This window comes from Gopherus evgoodei, chromosome 3 (assembly GCF_007399415.2).
Source record: "Gopherus evgoodei ecotype Sinaloan lineage chromosome 3, rGopEvg1_v1.p, whole genome shotgun sequence".
NCBI lineage: Eukaryota > Metazoa > Chordata > Testudines > Testudinidae > Gopherus > Gopherus evgoodei.
Genome location: NC_044324.1, coordinates 109837459 through 109857134, shown reverse-complemented (window position 1 = coordinate 109857134; position 19676 = coordinate 109837459). Strand labels below are relative to the sequence as shown.

Here is a 19676-nt window from a genome sequence, read left to right as displayed (position 1 = left end):
CATATTTTTAGTTAATTTTGTCATTCTATTTGTAAAGCTGTTCCCAATTAATGCACTTTGGATAACTAACCCCAGAAAAATCTGCAAATTTCTAAGCCATGGTTATTCTACATATGATTTTCTTGAATTGCAGTACTAAATTATAGTGGATATAGAAAGTTATCACATAAAGCATAGTTAACTAGAATTCACAACACTGGTATTCAACTTGACCATTTACAGTGAGTTCACAAAAATATTTTTAATCTGCCCAAATTTCTTCTACCCTCCCTCCCCAACATGTAAACACAATGACATTCTAGGATTGCAGTTACCAAGATGTATCATATGTAAAAGAAAATATCTAGAATGTGTGTTTGGATTTGGCAATTCCAGTAGATACTGCTACTCACTTTCCATCCTAGACTGGAAGCATCATTGTTAGAATGTTGCAATCACTAAAAATAAAACAAACTAGAAGCTTATGGGAGCTCCAATTCTGATGCAGGTTTCTTGTCTTTGTGATGAAAGGTCATGTGCTTATACAGAAACAAAAGAGCAACAGATTGGAGAATATGGGATCTGTGGCATGAACATATATTTGAGTGGTGATAACATACAGTATTGCAGTTGTATGTTACTAACGCATGAAACTCTTGGCATCACAGAGATGATGATCTCTGTTCACACAAGCCAATCTGAATGTGCCATAAGCATTTGGTAAAAACAGGCTTGTGCCAATTTCACTGAAAAAGAAACACTCGTCAAAATATTTTTAAAAATACTGTATGATGTCTTGTAAATTGTAATTTAAATATTAAAATCTTGTTTCTGAAGTTCCCCGCTTTAGGTTGTTACTCAAAAACTCATCATGTTCAAAACTCAAATTATTATGAGATCTTGATATCATAAGAAGCTTTTCCTTATTAGTAAAGTCCTTTTTAACTGTGGCTTGTGGTACAAGTAACCTATCCATTGGGTCCTCTTTGTTTTCTAGTTTCACGTATCCTTTACTGTTGCTTCGATCCAATCTGGGCCAGCTGGGGTGTTTTCTTTGTTCAGCTTGCACAGTGAGTGTAGACGGACCCCTCTCTAAATCCAAGGATTTTGAATGTGCAGACAGAAGATGCAAAGATGCGTTGGACCCAAATTGTTTTCTGGCAGCACCAGGTGATAAAAGTTTTCCAGTGCTTGGTCCAAGAGTCATAGAAGATTTGAACTGACTGGATGGAGATTCTACAAATGAATTATTTCGGGGTAGCATTGCACTGGCAGGTTTGTAGGATTCATTGGTATCAGTTAATGGAATGGCTAGAGAGTCCATTGACAAATTTCTAGACTGGCTTCTAGTGATCTCAGAATCCTCAGTGATATTGTCTATACTAGGTTCATCAATAACACAGTTGTTTAGTTTAATTACAGGCAGTGTGAAAGCACTAATGGAGGATGATACAATTGACTTTGTTTCACACTTTATAGAGCTACTATTTTTGTCATCCATTGCTTTGCTAGTGTGAGGGTAGAGTCCAAAGACAGAGCCAGAATGCTCAGTCAGCAAAGGTGGTAGAAGGTTAGAAGTGTTCTTGTCTTCATTTATGGCAACTTCATCTTCTTCAGCCGAACTATCCATTCGAAAGTTACTCCTGAAGCCAGAGAAAGGTGCAATTGTGTTTGCAGCCAATCGCGAGGCATATGAGTTCCCACTATGCTTGAATTCACTGTCTCCCAATAAACCAGTATAAGTGCCATTCAACTGCTTTTGTTCCTTGATTCTCAGACTGTGCATGTCTATTACAGTGGAATATATGTCTCTCATATGTATGATTTTTGTTTCCTTGTCACGATTTTCATGTAGGATGGCATTTGCACAAATAAAAATAAAGATTCCAATGCCCATAGTAAAGGGGCCCAACATTTTCATCTTATCTGAGTGTAAATGTTGTTCAAAGAAATGAAATATAACTCCACCTTGGTTTGTTATGACCTGGGTTTCATTTAAGGCTAGACTAGCTTCAGGACTTAAAAATTGTTCCTTTTGTGGCCAGTATCCAAGGATAGCCATTGCAATTCCCATGAATGAGATGAGCACTCCCAAAACAAGAAAGAATCCTGACGGGGAGTAAAGTCGGATTTTGCCCCTGACAATTACTACATCAGCCCTGGGCCGGCGTCTGACTGGCTTTTTCTCTTCAGAAGTTGGTGATGTGGCAAGATTTAGTTGATGCTGAGATCTGGCAGAGTCTTGCCTCTTTAAGGCTGCCAGCCCTGTTATTACTCCACCAGTTGCTATCATAGTTCTATATTCTGCCCTGGAAAAGAAAACAGAAATACTAATATAAGTAATTTCAATACAATATACATATACATTTGTTAATCAGACATGTACTTTTTATGAAAATAAATATTACTTTAAAAAGCCATTACATTTTAACAGCTCTTCATAAATGGCAACTTTCACATGTACATGGAATTCGAGAAAACTTTTTTGAACACGGTAAAGCTAGGTAATATGCATGGCCTAACTGATAGAAATATACTGGAAAAGTAATAAGATGGCTCATGATGAGTTATCAGGAGTATATAAAATGAAATTATTGAAAATGCTTAACATATGGCATCGTTCAGAACTGGTCTCCAACAAAGCAATCAACTTTATCTCATACCATTTTCATATGCATGTTAGCTAAAACTTCAAGATTGTCTAAAAAAGCTTTTTAAAACTGTGAAACAATCACAGTTAGTGTGAATATTAATTGTACTGAATATCATCTTTAGGACAATGATTTTATCATAGATTTTAGTGTATTTTTAAAAATCATTCTATTATTACCACTACATTATTAAGTTTATAAATACTAGATTTTAATTCCTAATTACAGGATCATTTTTGCCTTTTCCTAATAATGCTTGCCTTATCCACATGGCAATCCTAAGGTTTTTCCATTGTTTGTTTTCATTGGTTTTTCATGGAGCACAAGGCACCATGGTTTAGTTTACATCCTTCTTTCGGAATCAGCATCATCTAGCTGTCTGAAGTAAGTTTTTCCCCTTAGGTTTACCTGTATGCCCGAGTGTCTATAAATGATGTGGAAAACTTCAACAAACACTGTTTTAAAAAACTATCAGGAGTAATGTGCACAGCTGTAGAAATGGTGCTTGTCAGATCATTACATCTGAGAGTGGCCAAGAAAGTACCCATCCAACAAAGTATAGAGAAATAAAACTTTATTTTGTACAAAATCTTTCAGAATGCTTTCCAGGGTTAAATAATACATCAAAGAATGTTAACAAATAAGAGAGAGGGGATGAATAATTAAAAGACACGAGACAGGGAGTATAGAAATGGTGCTCAGGTGAAATGGAGACCTGATTAGGCTGAGATACACAGGAAGATAGTTTTAAATGGCTGTAGAGGAGAAGGATCTTGCTCCAAGAGTGACGAGATTTTGTGAACAGACAAAGAGAAAGCTGAGTGACAGAGGGGAATAAAGAAAGACAAGATCTGTGATTTATAGAACCATAGACCCATGGAGTTAGACCACAAGGATCATCTGGTCCAATCCCTCCACCCCCGACATCGCCTACCAAGATGCAGGATTTGTTTGTGTTTAACCATCCAAGACAGATGGCTATGCAGCCTCCTTTTGGAAAATCTCCAGTGAACGAGCTTCCATGACCCCCATAGGCAGTCTGTTCCATTGTTAGGAAGTTTTTTCTGAGATTTAATCTAAATTATGGTTGTTTTTAAATATAAGAGGGCAGGTTCTGCGCTTTGACTCATGCATACAACACCCTTTGGCTTAACAGGATGCCATATGTGTACATCTAAGGACAGAACTGGCTCAACATGGTAACAGTTAACATTACCACAACATGAATAGTGAGTGGGTAGAACTGTTTGAGAATGGGGGCAAGGTAGGAGCACTTCTCCAGAAGAAATGTGTCCAGTGTTCATTATTAATTGTTCAGACATTGCTTAGTGAGTGGAGAGAGCGCAAGAGCGAGAGCGAGAGACATCCTAAGCTACCTAACTGCTTCATTGTTATTAAGGAATAGAGAGCTTCTGTGACAAGTCTCGGAGTTTTGCATGAGTAAAGATTGCCAGCTTGGATACACAGAATACTTTATGAATTTTGGAGAGCAAAAATCACAATCAGATGTCAAGTTTTTTGAATAAAACTTCAGTAGGAATTAGGTACCTAAGTCTCTTAGACATCTTTGAAAATTCCTGCCCCTGTAATTAAACTGGAGCTGCATTTCAGTGCTGTTTTGGTAACTTCAATGTGTTACTGCCATGTGGTCTCTTGCATGCTTCAGAAAAGACACATTCTAAAAATATATGTAATTTAAAAAACTCCAGAATGGAGAGTAAAAATAACTGAGTATTTAAGGTTCAGATTTTTTTTTTAAAAAATAAATGAAAACAAAATTTGCTCATACACATGTGCTTACGAGGTTTGTGCCAAAATACAATCAAACATCAAGATGACTCTTCTCAATTTTTGTAAAACATTGTTTTGGATTCCAGACAAAAATAAACAGGACCCAGTCTGGAAAATGTTTTCTTTTGTAAGGGTTCAATTTAAACGTTATTAGTTCTTCTATAAAGTAAATGAAGAGAAGCATGCCATAGCAATACTAATATTGACAGATAGAACTAACCTCTGCATGTCAGCCTATCATCCTTCTCGAGGTCCCACACATTTAGGATGGGATTTTCTAAAAATACATAAACTCAGGAGCACAAATCCTCAATTTCCTTTGGGCACACAGTCATTTATGTGCTTCTGAAAATCCCACACTTAAATGTCCCCAGTTTTATAGAAAATGCTTCCCATTTGCAGATTTCACAAAGGTTGCAGAAGAAAAGCGTCTACTATTCATTATTAATTGTTCAGCAATAGCTTAGCTGATGGAGAGAAAAAGAGACATTCTAAGTACCTGATTCCTTATAGTCTTTAAGGACAGATTACTCCTTCTCCCTCTGGGAAAACCTGTAGTAGGAGGGGGCGGCAGGACTGGAAAAGTCTTTTTGCCAGAGTAACAGTTGAAAACAGAGACTACATTCCCTTATTTTTTCTATTTCCTGACCTCACTCTCACTGTAGAATTACTTCTAAATTCACAGCCAAAAAAATCTCTCTCTCCCTGCCTTCCCCCTTCCCATTTCCCCCTCCACCACCAGCTTTATAAAGCAAATAAGGTGCAGGGCTGGCAAAGATTTAAGTTTCACCTTGGTGCTAACAGAAGTGGCTAGATGCTGATCTCACTTACCTCCATGTAAATCTGGAGTAACTGCACAGAAATCAATGTAATTACTATGGACTTAGATTGGCAGGAGATCAAAACCTGTCTTTATGAGAAAGGATAGCAATTAAACCTTACATAGCAATGCTCCAATACATCGCATCTTTGTTTATGGTACAATGTTTTATCTACTTATTAGGATGAAATGCATTTTAACATTAGGAAGCTTTTTACAAACTATATTACAGGGGTAGGCAACCTATGGCACATGTGCTGAAGGCGGCACACGAGCCGATTCTCAGTGGCACTCACACTGTCTGGGTCCTGGTCACCGGTCTGGGGGACTCTGCATTTTAATTTAATTTTAAATGAAGCTTCTTAAACATTTTAAAGCCTTATTTGCTTTACATACAACAATAGTTTAGTTATATATTATAGAAAGAGACCTTCTACAAATGTTAAAATGTATTACCGGCACGCGAAACCTTAAATTAGAGTGAATAAATGAAGACTCGGCACACCACTTTTGAAAGGTTGCCGACCCCTGCTATACTATGTTCATGTTAAAGAGGAATTACAGATAACTCCAGTGTAGTTCTATATTCAGTTTGACTGAAAAGACAAAATCTCTGAATGCACACATCTGAACAAGCAAATCTTATGAGATTTTGACTCAGAGCTGAAGTGGAGTATGTTAACAGTTTCAATTTAATCTGTTATTTTGGTGGCATTCTAAGTGACATTACAGCCCTGCTATAAAATGGATCTCCTTCTGATCCATTGCATCATTATCTGAAAGAGAGGGGCATATTTATATTAATAATTATTAATCATTTGTATTACCATAGCACCTTGGAGCCCCAGGCCTAGCTCAGGGACCCATTATGCTAGGTGTTGTACAAACACAGAACAAAAAGAGGGCCTCTGTCCCAAGGAGCTTACAATCTAAGTATCAGACAAGAGACAGCATGTGGATTAAGACAGAGAGGAGTACAAGAAAACAATGAGATAATATTGTTTAGCATGATAGGCAGTGGTCGCAGCACAATTTTGGCCTAATTAATTTTATAAAACATAACATCTTCAGTCTGCTGGTGCAAAAGCACCAGTCACCATCCAGCTTTTAAAGAACAAAGATTTTTTAAACTTCTGACCTTCCAACTTGTTTTTGTACTAGTTTTCATGCAACAAAAATGTCAGCTCCAAAGACAGTTTAGTGATTCAGCCAGGAAAGAGAGAATGCCCCAGATTCCCTCTCTATTAAGGCCATTTTGCACTGTACTACTACTGCAGGAAGGAACTCAAATGTGAAATTGCAGAACTGTAGTCTGTAACCTCTCATTTAAATCAGCTTCTATACCAGATGACTGGAGGATAGCTAATGTGATGCCAATTTTTAAAAAGGGCTCCAGAGGTGACCCCAGCAATCATAGGTTTGTAAGCCTGACTGCAGTACCAGGCAAACTGGTTGAAACTATAATAAAGAACAATATTGTCAGACATATAGCTGAACATAATTTGTTGAGGAAGAGTCAACATAGTTTCAGTAAAGAGAAATCATGTCTCACCAATCTACTAGAACTCTTTGAGGGGGTCAACAAGCATGTGGACAAAGGGGATCCAGTTCATATAGTGTACTTAGATTTTCAGAAAGCCTTTGACAAAGTCCCTCACCAAAGGCTCTTATGCCACGGGATAAGAAAGAAGGTGCTCTCATGGATTGGTAACTGGTTAAAAGATAGGAAACAAAGGGTAGGTATAAATGGTCAATTTTCAGAATGGAGAGAGGTAAATGGTGTCCCCCACCGGTCTGTTCTGGTACCAGTCCTTTCAATATATTCAAAAGTGTTCTGGAAAAAGGGGTAAACAGTGAGGTGGCAAAATTTGCAGATGGTGTAAAATTCCTAAATATAGTTAAGATCCAGGTAGACTGCAAAGAGCTAGGAAAAGGATCTCTCAATACTGGGTGACTGGGCAGCAAAATGGCAGATGAAATTTCATGTTGATAAATGCAAAGTAATGCACATTGGAAAGCATAATCTCAACTACACATATAAAATGATGGGGTCTAAATTAGCTGTTCCCACTCAAGAAAGATCTTGGAATCATTTTGGAAAGTTCTTGAAAACATCCACTCAATGTGCAGCAGCAGTAAAAAAAAAGCAAACAGAATGCTGGGAATAATTAAGAAAGAGATAGATAATAGGACAGAAAATATCATGTTGCCGCTATATAAATCCATGGTACACCCATATCTTGAATATTGTGTGCAGATGTGGTCACCCCATCTCAAAAAAGATATATTGGAATTAGAAAAGGGCAACAAAAATGATTGGGGTATGGAACGGCTTCCGTATGAGGAGAGATTAATAAGATTGGGTCAGCTTGGAAAAGAGACGGCTAAGGGGAGATATGATTGAGGTCTATAAAATCACGACTGGTGTAGAGAAAGTAGTTAAGGAAGTGTTGTTTACTACTTCTCATAACACAAGAACTAGGGGTCACCAAATTAAATTAATAGGCAGCAGGTTGAAAACAAACAAAAGGAGGTATTTCTTCACACAAAGCACAGTCAACCTGTGGAACTCCTTACCAGGGGATGTTGTGAAGGCCAAGACCATACTAGAGTTCAAAAAAGAACTAGATAAATTCATAGAGGATAGGTCCATCAATGGCTATTAGCCAAGATGGGCAGGAATGGTGTCTCTATCCTCTGTTTGCCAGAAGTTGGGAATGAGTGACAGGGGATGGATCACTTGATGAATACATGTTCTGTTCATTCCCTCTGGGGCACCTGGCATTGGCCACTGTCAGAAGACAGGATACTAGGCTAAGGACCTTTTGTCTGACCCATTAGGGCCATTCTTATGTTCTTTTATGTTCCTAAAATTAGGGCTTGTCTACATCAGAAAGTTGCAGCGCTGGTGAGGGAGTTACAGCGCTGCAACTTTGAAGGTGTACACATCTGCCGGGCACCACCAGCGCTGCAACTCCCTGTTTGCAGCGCTGGCCGTACTCCCGTTTTGTCTCGGGTGTAGAGGATCCAGCGCTGGTGATCCAGCGCTGGTAATCCAATGTAGACAGTTACCAGCGCTTTTCTTGACCTCCGTGGAAGGAGGAAGCCTCTGGTAATCAAGCTGGTTTCCTTTCCCGGTTTGCTCTCTCGGTCCCGGAGCCACCCAGCAAACCGCAGGGAAGGAGACCTGCTTGCTCGGGGTTCCGGGACCGAGAGAGCAAACCGGGAAAGGAAACCAGCTTCGCCGCGGTTTGCTCTCTCGGTCCCGGAACCCCGAGCAAGCAGGTCTCCTTCCCTGCGGTTTGCTGGCTGGCTCCGGGACCGAGAGAGCAAACCGCGGCGTTCCCGGTTTGCTCTCTCGGTCCCGGAACCCCGAGCAAGCAGGTCTCCTTCCCTGCGGTTTGCTGGCTGGCTCCGGGACCGAGAGAGCAAACCGCGGCGTTCCCGGTTTGCTCTCTCGGTCCCGGAACCCCGAGCAAGCAGGTCTCCTTCCCTGCGGTTTGCTGGCTGGCTCCGGGACCGAGAGAGCAAACCGCGGCGTTCCCGGTTTGCTCTCTCGGTCCCGGAACCCCGAGCAAGCAGGTCTCCTTCCCTGCGGTTTGCTGGCTGGCTCCGGGACCGAGAGAGCAAACCGCGGCGAAGCTGGTTTCCTTTCCCGGTTTGCTCTCTCGTCCCGGAACCCCCCTTGAAGCCGCCCAACAGCGCTGCAGTGTGGCCACATCTAACACCACTTGCAGCGCTGGTTGCTGTAAGTGTGGCCACTCTGCAGCGCTGGCCCTATACAGCTGTACTAATACAGCTGTAACAACCAGCGCTGCAAAATTTTAGATGTAGACATGGCCTTAGCCTAGTCAACCACAGGGGGATCACTCCAATTTGGCAGGAATCTACCAGGGCACAGAGCTGGTGTATTAGCTCATGCACCCTACTCTGTCTGCTGACAGCAAGAGAGCACAGCCAGAGCTTCTCTGTCCCCAGTAATCTCTGGAGTCTGTGTCAGCCCCTCAGAGCCTGTAACAATGTATGCTGGGCCCTTTAAGGTAGGCTTATGGCTCAGCACAATTCTGTTCCTCTGGCAAGGCTTCATGGAGATGTTGCCCAAAAACATCTAATGGGAGTTATGGTGTACTTCTCAGGGTATGTCTACACTACGGGATTATTCCGATTTTACAGAAATCAATTTTTGAAACAGATTGTAAAAAAGCAAGTGCACGCGGCCACACTAAGCACATTAATTCGGCGGTGTGCATCCATGTACTGAGGCTAGCGTCGGCTTCCGGATTGTTGCACTTTGGGTAGCTATCCCATAGTTCCCGCAGTCTCCCCCGCCCATTGGAATTCTGGGTTGAGATCCCAATGCCTGATGAGGCCAAAAATTTGTCACGGGTGGTTATGGGTAAATGTCGTCAGTCAATCCTCCCTCCATGAAAGCAATGGCAGACAATCGTTTCGCACCCTTTTCCCTGGATTGCCCAGGCAGACGCCATAGCACAGCAACCATGGAGCCCGTTCAGCCTTTTTTCACTGTCACCGTATGTATACTGGATGCTGCTGACAGATGTGGTATTGCAGTGCTACACAGCAGCATCTCCTTGCCTTTTGCAAGTTAACAAAGACGGTTACCAGTCATACTGTACCGTTAGCTGCTGTCATGGGTGCTCCTGGTCGGCCTCAATGAGGTCAGTGGGGGGCGCCTGGACAAAAATGGGAATTACTCCCCAGATCCTTCTCTTCTTTTAAGTTTTGTCTAATGAAGAGTCAATCCTGCCTAGAATATCAGGCAAGCCTACTAAAGAACTAGAGGGGCAAACGGCAGCTCCAGGTCAGAGCCGCAGAAATGATGAGCTGCATGCCATCCTAGGGGGTGCCCCTGCAACAACCTCACCCGTTGCTTCCCTCCTCCCCCACCCCTCCTCAGCTACCGTGGCAGTTATTCCCCCATTTGTGTGATGAAGAATGCATGAATTTGAAACAACACTGACTTTATTGCCTCTGCAAGCAGAGATCAAAGGGGAGAGGGGAGGGCAGTTGGCTTACAGCGAAGTAAAGTGAACACCATTCTGCACTTGCTCAGCCTACAGCTGAAAATGGGAATCTGTGATAGGCACTAGGACAGAGGCACAGACAGGACTGAATCTCCATTTGTGCGTGGGCCTTTGGTTGACACTGGTAAAATGCAAAATGTCCCAGGATATGTATATTGGGGGACAGTTCTAAACAGCAGCTTAATTTTTTTATTTTCTGCAAAACGTAGAGGTCTAAGTATCTGATTGTCAGCCCTGGTAGCAAGGGGTAGGCGCGACCACGTGGTGTTGCTGACTGGGAGAGCAGCCGGAGGCAGGATCCTCCAGCTGCCATGATATTCCAGGCAGGACAATGTTTTTGACCCTTCAGGCATTGGGAGCTCAGCCCAGAATTCAAATGGTTTTCGGAGAGTGCAGGAACTGTGGGTTAGCTACAGTCGTCAGTCGCCCCTCCCTCTGTGAGCGCCCATTTGATTCTTTGGCTTTCTGGTACGCTTGTCTCAGCTCCTTAAAGTTTCACGCAGCACTGTGTTGAGTCCCTGTTGTGGCCTCTGTCCATCATGGCCTTGGAGATTTTTTCAAATGTTTTGGCATTTTGTCTTTTGGAATGGAGTTCTGATAGAACCGATTCATCTCCCCATACAGCAATGAGATCCAGTACCTCCCATACAGTCCATGCTGGAGCTCTTTTTTGATTCTGGGACTGCATGGTCACCTGTGCTGATCGTCTCTCCACGCTGGGCAAACAGGAAATAAAATTCAAAAGTTCGCGCGGCTTTTCCCGTCTACCTGGCCAGTGCATCTGAGTTCAGATTGCTGTCCAGAGCGGTCACAATGGTGCACTGTGGGATAGCTCCCGGAGGCCAATAGCATCGAATTGTGGCCACACTAATCCTAATTAGACATTGCCATTTCAATTTCAGCACTACTCCCCTCGTCGGGGAGGAGTACAGAAATCGATATTAAGAGCCCTTTATGTCGACAAAAATGGCTTTGCGGTGTGGACGGGTGCAGGGTAAATTTGATTTAAGGCTGCTAAATTCGACATAAACTGGTAGTGTAGACCAGGCCATAGAGAGGAAGAAAGGAAGACCTGGTGAGTAACAGCTACTCATGGGTCTCTCCAGTGAGGAGATGACTGGAGGCTGGGTAGGGCCTGAAGAGAGCAACCTGGGATGGACAGTGGGAAGAAGCCTGAGAAGGGCTGAGGATGAGACCTAGAGGCATGCAGGGCAGTAAGGACACATATACACACACACATACACACTATATATATATTATATACACACACACACACACACACTCTGCTATGTGAGGATATAGTCTATGTCACAGAACTGAGACAAGAAACAAATCCAGGGAGCTAAAGGAAGAGTGAGAAAATAAAAATGACATGAAATTCTATGGTATATGAGAAAAGGCTGCTTTACAAGGGGGAATAATAATAAAGCAGTTGTATTGTTGGAAAAGGAAAGAAGAAAAATGGCATGTGTGTACAGGTAAATAACCCCAATGGAGTTAGAATATCTTGTGCTTGCTCATAATTGATTGAATTTCCAGTTTATTTGACAGCTGGCTGTGTAATTTCTTCTATTTACTTTGGTTTATCTTAAATAAGGTACTACCCAGTATGAGTAAAGTGGCAGAATGTGGCTCTAAGCCATTTTATGTAAAGTCATTGTTTCAGTCAAAGTCAGTATTGTGATCAGAAGCAGGTATCAGCTATTGGTCCAAATATATGTATTGAATATACCAGTTCATTCATAGTTATCAGTCCTAATTTCTAGGAATTAGAAAAAAAAGAGTCCATGGCAAATTGAACCTCTAGATGAAACAGGTACAGCGTTTTTCATCTTTTATATCATAAGCTATATCTGCTTGTGATACCATTGAAAGAAAATCTTTGTGTTGAAAACTTTAGGAGCTCATTTTAATTTAAACTGCGTAGGTGAAGGAGGTGGGTTTGTACATATTTATACGCATTCGTCTTTGCTCTGCATTTGTCTTCTAGAGATTGAGAAACAGGGATAAGGAGCTTCTTCTAGAATTAGAACAAAGGATGCTGGAAGATAATTCTGTAGCTCAGCATCTCTAAACCTAAAATCTCAAATATACAAAAAACGAATGGGAATTTAGATCAAAGCTAACATGATGCAGATGAGAGTGGAGATTAGACATCAACCATAAGTCATGAAATAAATATTTCAAAGGATTCTGACACCTCTGAGGTGTAGCATGTGGTGGTGCCGAATAGAAGGCTTACTCTCTGGGGTGTAAAGCAAAGATGAGGTTTGTATGACTTGGCATATGAGACTGGATATGAAGTCAGTGCATGGTTAAACACTCTGGGGCTCAGAGTGCCAGAAGTTGGATGAATGCAGTTCTCCCTCTAAAACTAAATGAAGAACAATGCCCAAAACACTCAGAAATAATTTAGTTTATAAATATTGGGTTATTTATTTGATCCCTTAATCCTTGTCCCATTCACTTCTGTACACTGACCCAATGTAAAACAAATACGGAGGTGTATTTAAGCCACAAACATTTGTGGAGCATCTAAACTAGTATTTGCAGACATACTAGCTAACTCCAGTTAACTGGCAATCTTTTAACTTGAGTTAAATTGAGCAAAAACTCTAGTCTAGATACAACGTCCTTGTCTACACTGACTGCTAAATTAATTGTGTTAATTAACATGTTCTAACAAAATGTAATTTCCCACTATATACATACTCAGTGAGTGGCAGACAGAACAACAGGCACAAAATTCGATGGTGAAGAGATCCAAAGAGAGGGTTAAGGAATGTATGCTGACAGATGTGAAATCAATGTCTGCATAAACTGTGTGGTGCCTTAGAAGAGCTTTCCTTTTTGAGAGGCAGACTTTTAATGAAGGACAAATCAGTATTAGTAAAGAATGGAAAATGCATTGTTCGAAAAAATATTCCGTTTGCTAAATTACATTGGCACGAACAGTTGAATTATGTTTGTGATACCTTAAAAGATATGAAGAAATCATTATAAAATATATGGTAAAGCTATATAGTGCTTTCAATTAGTATTAAATTAGTGTGAACTAGCTAAACGTCCACATGAGGGCATCATTAGAGCTTCTAATCATTCACACTTATACTCACTTTCTTGACAGGTAGCCAGAAGTTATGAAAACTAAGATACCAAAAGCAATTTAGCAATGTTGCTGTAGCCATGTTGGTCCCAAAATATCAGAAACACAAGGTGGGTAATATCTTTTTCTTGCACCAACTTCTGCTGGTGAAAGAGACATGCTTTCAAGCTACAGTCAGACTTTGCTCCCACCTCCTATCCCTTACCTACTTTGCCATGGAGCACCCAGGGTTCCCTTGTACTCCCTGAGACCTAACTCGCCGTCCACGATGCACTCAGAACTAAATTTCAAATACCTATTTCTCACCCCAGCTCTGTCCCGAGTGTAGCCACTCTGAAGCAAGGCAAAGTTATTGTTGCTTGGTTGGGCAACTATAAATCAGTATACACCCGGTTCTGTTATTTGTGTAAAATGTATCACACTACATTCAAAATCAGTACCAGTTGTACCAGTCACTACTGCTACAGCAGGTTTACTGCTAAAGAGTTTGTAGAACTGTAGGCTACCAGGCCTGAGAAAAAATGAGAATGTCCCTAATATGTCAAGAACAATAAATAGAATGCTGGCTAAAGAATTGAGGCACCAGTTACAGACCTAATAATGGATGTGTCTCAGGTCCTGTATTTAGCTGAAAATGGAAGTTCTTCATTCAGAGTCTGGTTTTATGCCTCTCATAGGCTATGTCTACACTACCCACCAGATAGCGATCGATCTATCAGGAATCGATTTATTGTGTGTAGTGTAGACAATAAAATCGATCCCCGATCACTCTCCCATCGACTGCTGAACTCCAGCTCGGCGAGAGGTGGAAGCAAAGCTGATGGGGGAGCTGCGGCCATCGATCCCACGCCATGAGGACGCGAAGTAAGTGATTCTAAGTCTATCTAAGATGTGTCTACTTCAGCTACACTATTCTCGTAGCAGAAGTTGCGTATCTTAGATCGATCCTCTTTCCCCCCCGCCCTGCAAGACCAGGCCATAAATTAGATGCATTATGTGGTTTGTGGACAGGACCTCAACCTGGCTCAGAACAGATGTTGAGATTGATCGGCAGCACATAAAGCTTTCATTTAGGTATGGGTCACTTGCTATGCCAAATTTTATTAATGCACATCAGAGGTTAAAATTTATTCACAGTTACACAGGCCAAGTTCTTTTTGAAGCTATTAGGGGACCCACTTCTACTTGTAGGTAGAATCTGGCCCTATGCTGTTAATAAGCTATCTTATCTTGCTCCTGAATCTGACTGCTCTCGATTACAAAGATGTACATCAATTCATTTAATCAATGGGAGATGCCCCTTATTTACACCAATTTGGTGTAAAGATCAGAATCAGTTACCTAAAATATAGATGACTCATTTGTGTTGACATTAGAAATGAAAATGAATGCAAACTTAAAACTATTCATGAAATCTTATTAAAAGCTGGTTATTTGGACTGTGATACTTGTATAAGAAACCCAGAGATTATGTCAATAAGAAGTTAAAAGGAAACATGAAAGAGAATCCAGAGTTATGTTTTTCCAGTTACTGTAAAATGTATAGTATGTTTCTTACTTTAGGGTCTCTTCAGATGATCACAGAGGATCGCTGGTATTAGTTAACTTTCTATCTCTAAATTGTTAACCCAATTTCTTGATTCATTGCTCAAGAGAAAAGGTGGTCAATAAATCTGCCTCTGCTGACTACAAAAGCACCGGCAGATGAGTGTGGGTTTTTTCTTTTCTAAGAAAAGGCTCCTGGATTGTCTTCTGTGTGTGGGAATGCTGAGTGAAGAAGTTGGGAAAGTGGGAGAAGATAGCTATACTAGATTGAAGCAGTATGTAACTACCAACATTCAGATAATCACAGAGGGTATGTCTACACTGCAATAAAACACCTGCTGCTGGCCTACGTCAGCTGACTTGGGCTTATGGGGCTCAGGCTGTGGGGCTATAAAACTGAAGTGGAGACTTTAATGCTCAGGCTGGGATCTCAGAGCCCCGGCTCCAGCCACAAGAGCTTTGCTGCAATTTTATAGGCCTGCAGCCTGAGCCCCATGAGCCTGAGTCAGCTGACATGGGCCAGCAGCAGGTGTTTTATTGCAGTGTAGATATATACAGAGCTACTTACCTTTCAGTTTACAGCAGGGGGAGGGATGGTCATGATATATATACACTACCAATTATGTTTTTTTAAACTAGCATCCTAAGGATGCTATACTAAAAGATGACTATTCAGACAGCTAATGTGACAAGTGAAAAAAAAAAGGAATACTCAAATATATTTAAGAGTATTCATTAGTATTTAACATTTTGTATGGTACCTTTCACAAATATCTATTTTATTTGTATTGCAGTAGTGTTTAGAGGCTATCAATCAACGATCAGACTCCCATTCTGACAAGCACTGTTCAAACATACAATGAAGGGATAGTTGCTACTCCAAAGAGCTTCTGGGTTAAGTATAAGACAAGAGACAGCAGATGGATACAACAAACAGATGGCGGAGCACTAGGTAACAGTGAGACCATTATGATTAGTGTAATAAGCAGCAGTCACAGTATGCCAGTTGCCTAAACATTGTCAAGTGTTTTTAGGCATCCTGTCATAGGTGTGTCTTAAAAAGAGATGTAAAGAAAGATCATTCACCTCCTCTACAGTGGCCTTGTGGATTTTGACACTGTAGAAGCAGTGGCATGGGAAAAATTGTCAAGGTGCTTACTGGAAAATTTGACAAATGTGCTATCAAGGATGGCACTGCAGATATGATTTGCAGGTTGATAATATGTATGTGCGAGGCCATGAAGGGCCATAAAAGAGAAAACAAGTTAGTCTGTGCTTGTTCAAGGCAATCAATGTACTGCAGCAAAAACAACCACCAATGTCACAGTTCAGTAGGCTAGCTAAGTAAGTAACTGGATGAAAAATTGTTTTGTTTTAAAATGTGCACAGGAATTAGCAGTTCAAATACCAGGAGGGTGAAAGTTCTATCCAAAATGAACAAAAGCCTGACACTGAGAAAATGGATGACAGAGATGCAAGTGCTAAGGACCACACAGAGTGAACATAGAGGGCAGAAGGCAAAGATGAACCAGAACAGGGAACAATGTGCAAAAGGCCTGGAATGTTAGAGGCAGAATGTTACCCTGAATTCATAACTTAACCAGTGCAGATGACTAAATAAGAGAGTAACATGGAGGGGAGAAAACAGGCAACGAAAAAAAAACACCATATGAACCACATGATTCTGTATCTACTGCAAATGAGTAATCAATGAGACAAAGACCACTGAGAATTGAGTTACAGGTGCATCAAAGCAGGCACCATGGTTTTAACTGTGAGAACTATTTGACTGCATGACTGAATGAACTCTGTAGGGTCTGGGCTATGGGAATTAGACATATATAACACAGTCAGGACTGCTTACTGACCTGGGAGCTGGTCAAACCCTGGTGGTTCATTTTGAGGATTGGATTCTACAGAATTAAAGCCTACTGGAAATATCCTCCTCCTTTTCTACCTCTTTACTCTTCCAGTCACAGGCACCCTTTACTTCACACTTTTGTCTTTGATTGGTAGTGAGGGGTCCACTTCCTTCTGCATGCTGCCTAACACTACCGCTCCCCGGTGTGCTTGGTGCATGCTTCCCACCTTTTTCATGTGGATCACTAGGTAGGGCCACTCTCCTGAAACATCATGGTTTTCAAGGATGCCAAGAAGCTGCCCTTAGCAACCACATAAGGCCTGCTACAGAGCTCATAGAAGTCAATGGAAAGGCTCCATACTGACTCCATAGATGCTGGATTAGGGTCATAGGCAACAAATGAGATAAATAAGCTGTATGGGCAGGAGATCTCCATAAGTATCTAGGTAGGGTAGCACCTGGAAAAAGAGGCTGGGCTGTGTGGCTAGCATCAGCCTAGGTACACCTGACTCTTGTGATCCTGGGCTGATGACTGAGGGCTTTGCTGTAAACTAGATGTATTCTAATTGAGAGGCTGGGTTCTGCTTCCTATACAAGAGCCTTCTAAATAGCCATGAATTTCAGAAATATTTAACAAATGGAATCTACAGCTGAGTTGATCTGTGATTACATGCACAGGTCAGAATCAATGATACTCCCAAGAGTTGTGCTTTGGGGCTGGGTTTAATACTAGAAGATTAACCTCAAAATAGAAAGACCCAACTATGGAAAACAGTAGTGGGGCCCAGAAAAAAAGATTTCTTCCCTAGTCCTAGTTATTAAAAAAATAGATTCCCAAGCTGCCATTAGGGAGAGTTCATTTCTTTGTTGATCCTTTTTCTCTTTTCATCTTGACTTTCCACTTTTTTAAGAGGACTTGTTGCCAATTCTAGGTGGGAAGCATAGATACTCCTAATAGTGTGGAGATACTTAAAACTGTGCTTGGAAACATTCACAGGGAAAATCTAGCTACATTATACATGTAATTGTCTTGGTATGGTGGGATGGGAGTGGGGTGGATAAGGTGCTGCTAGAATGCATCAGCACTTACATGCCACCCTGCCAACCCGGCTCAGAGAGAACACTGCAGGTACCTAGCAACAGGCTGGCACCAGTGCCACACCTGCTGGCCTCTCAGCAAGAGTGCTCCACTGTGTGTTGCCATGACAGCAAAAGCACAAGAATCAGTACATCACAGCTGGGCAGCCTCACCGCAGAAGCACAGATTTAGAACTCCCAATATCTGTTGTACATCTATTTTTGCAGATTTATAAATCCATAAATATGGCAAAAACCAAGCTAACAGCACAGGTGTTTCTGAGTGTGCTCCTAAAACACTGGAACTTAGACAGGTCTTCACAGTTGCAAAAACAAGACAATTTATTGGATGATCTAGCCTGCCATGGAGCCACTGGGACAAATGCACAGATGACTAACAGAGTCTGGAAGGAATTAAACCCTCTTCCACTATGACCACCTCCAATCTACAGAAGGATTTTTTCACAAAAAAAATTCCACCTCTTACTAGAACCATTTCAGCTCTACCAGGGTCAGTAACAGTGGGAACACTAATGTAAATTACAGAAAGCCTAGCTGGTAAGCCTAGACCATGATATCCCCTAAACTCCCTTGCAGTACCCCTAGAGAATACAAATCCACCCAGAAGCCCACAGACCTGACAACCCTCTGAACTAGCCAGCAGAGCTGGCCAGAAGCAGAGATTTGAGCATGCTGTCTCATCCTAGCTCCCCAGCTCATAATCCATTCCCAAAGCTCCACTTCAGGTGGTGCAGCTCTCTGCTACTGCCCAACACTACTCTACTATTGCTGTCACTGCTCCTTAGTACACACCACGTCTGTGCTTGACTAAAGTCATCTGGTCCTAATTGTGTCACATAATATAGAATGTTTTGTGCTGTAAAACATATTGCTATAAAACATGCAAGCAGTGCAATACAACCAAGTTAACCAGGCTGTTGGAAAATTAATTGTTGCATTTTCTGATACCTGGGAATTAGCTGTGCAACTGAGCATTGCATCAACATTGATTACTGTGTTTAATGACATATATTTTGGCTTGGTGAGATGTTCTGATGAACTTGCTTTAATTGTGCTTGCCCTGGCCTTATGCTAGTATGTACTTCATTGCTTAATCCATGCCTGCTCCCATGTTCTCCACTGCAGGCTACAGCTATCCTTCTCCACTGCTTTCGTACTTATACCCTCCCTGCCTTTGAATAATTGACTCCTCACTGTCTTACTGTAAGCCCCAAAACAACCCCCTTTTCTTTATTGAATCAATTATTTCAAAACCCCATTACCTTAAAAAAGAATGTGGGCAATAAAAAGAACCTGGAGAGAGGGCAGGCAGAACAGAGTAGGTGTAGAAGGGAAGAGAATTATAGTTTAATTTGTGCGTTAAAGGTGAGCTGCGGCAGGGAGGTACTTTTCAGCATGGCTTGGTTCATCTAAATTGTTATATCTGCTCCCTCCCTTAGCCAGCACACATGGTATGGGGAAAACTGCAGATTTTAAGGACCTTTATTTCTCTGACACAGTAACTAGGTTACATCATATCTATGCCAATTTTGAGGACTAATGTTAGTTGGGATTAATGACAAGCATTTCTTTACTCTGTTGAAACTGCTGGTCAGCAAGGAATGTTGCTTCAAGTAGAGAACTCCTGACTCACATGTCCTATGGGTAAAATAATAAAGACCCCAATATACCACTACATAGTTTTAAACAGTGCTACAGAAAGTGATGATCCTGGATATCAGTAATATAAATATATTTAAATGGGTAGATTCAACCCTGGGTCTATGCTGCCAGGAATACT

General features: G+C 41.4%; 1 protein-coding gene across 1 annotated transcript in view; it reads right to left on the bottom strand.

The window, feature by feature from the left end:
* Positions 1 to 424: 424 nt before the first annotated feature.
* Positions 425 to 19676, bottom strand: part of TMEM200A (transmembrane protein 200A) — a 72786-nt gene continuing 53534 nt past the window's right edge. Inside the window, exon 3 of the mRNA XM_030556297.1 lies at positions 425 to 2288. Within this exon, the coding sequence (XP_030412157.1) occupies positions 797 to 2272 (1476 nt within the window). The 5' untranslated portion in view covers positions 2273 to 2288 and the 3' untranslated portion in view covers positions 425 to 796. The remainder of the gene's footprint in view (positions 2289 to 19676) is intronic.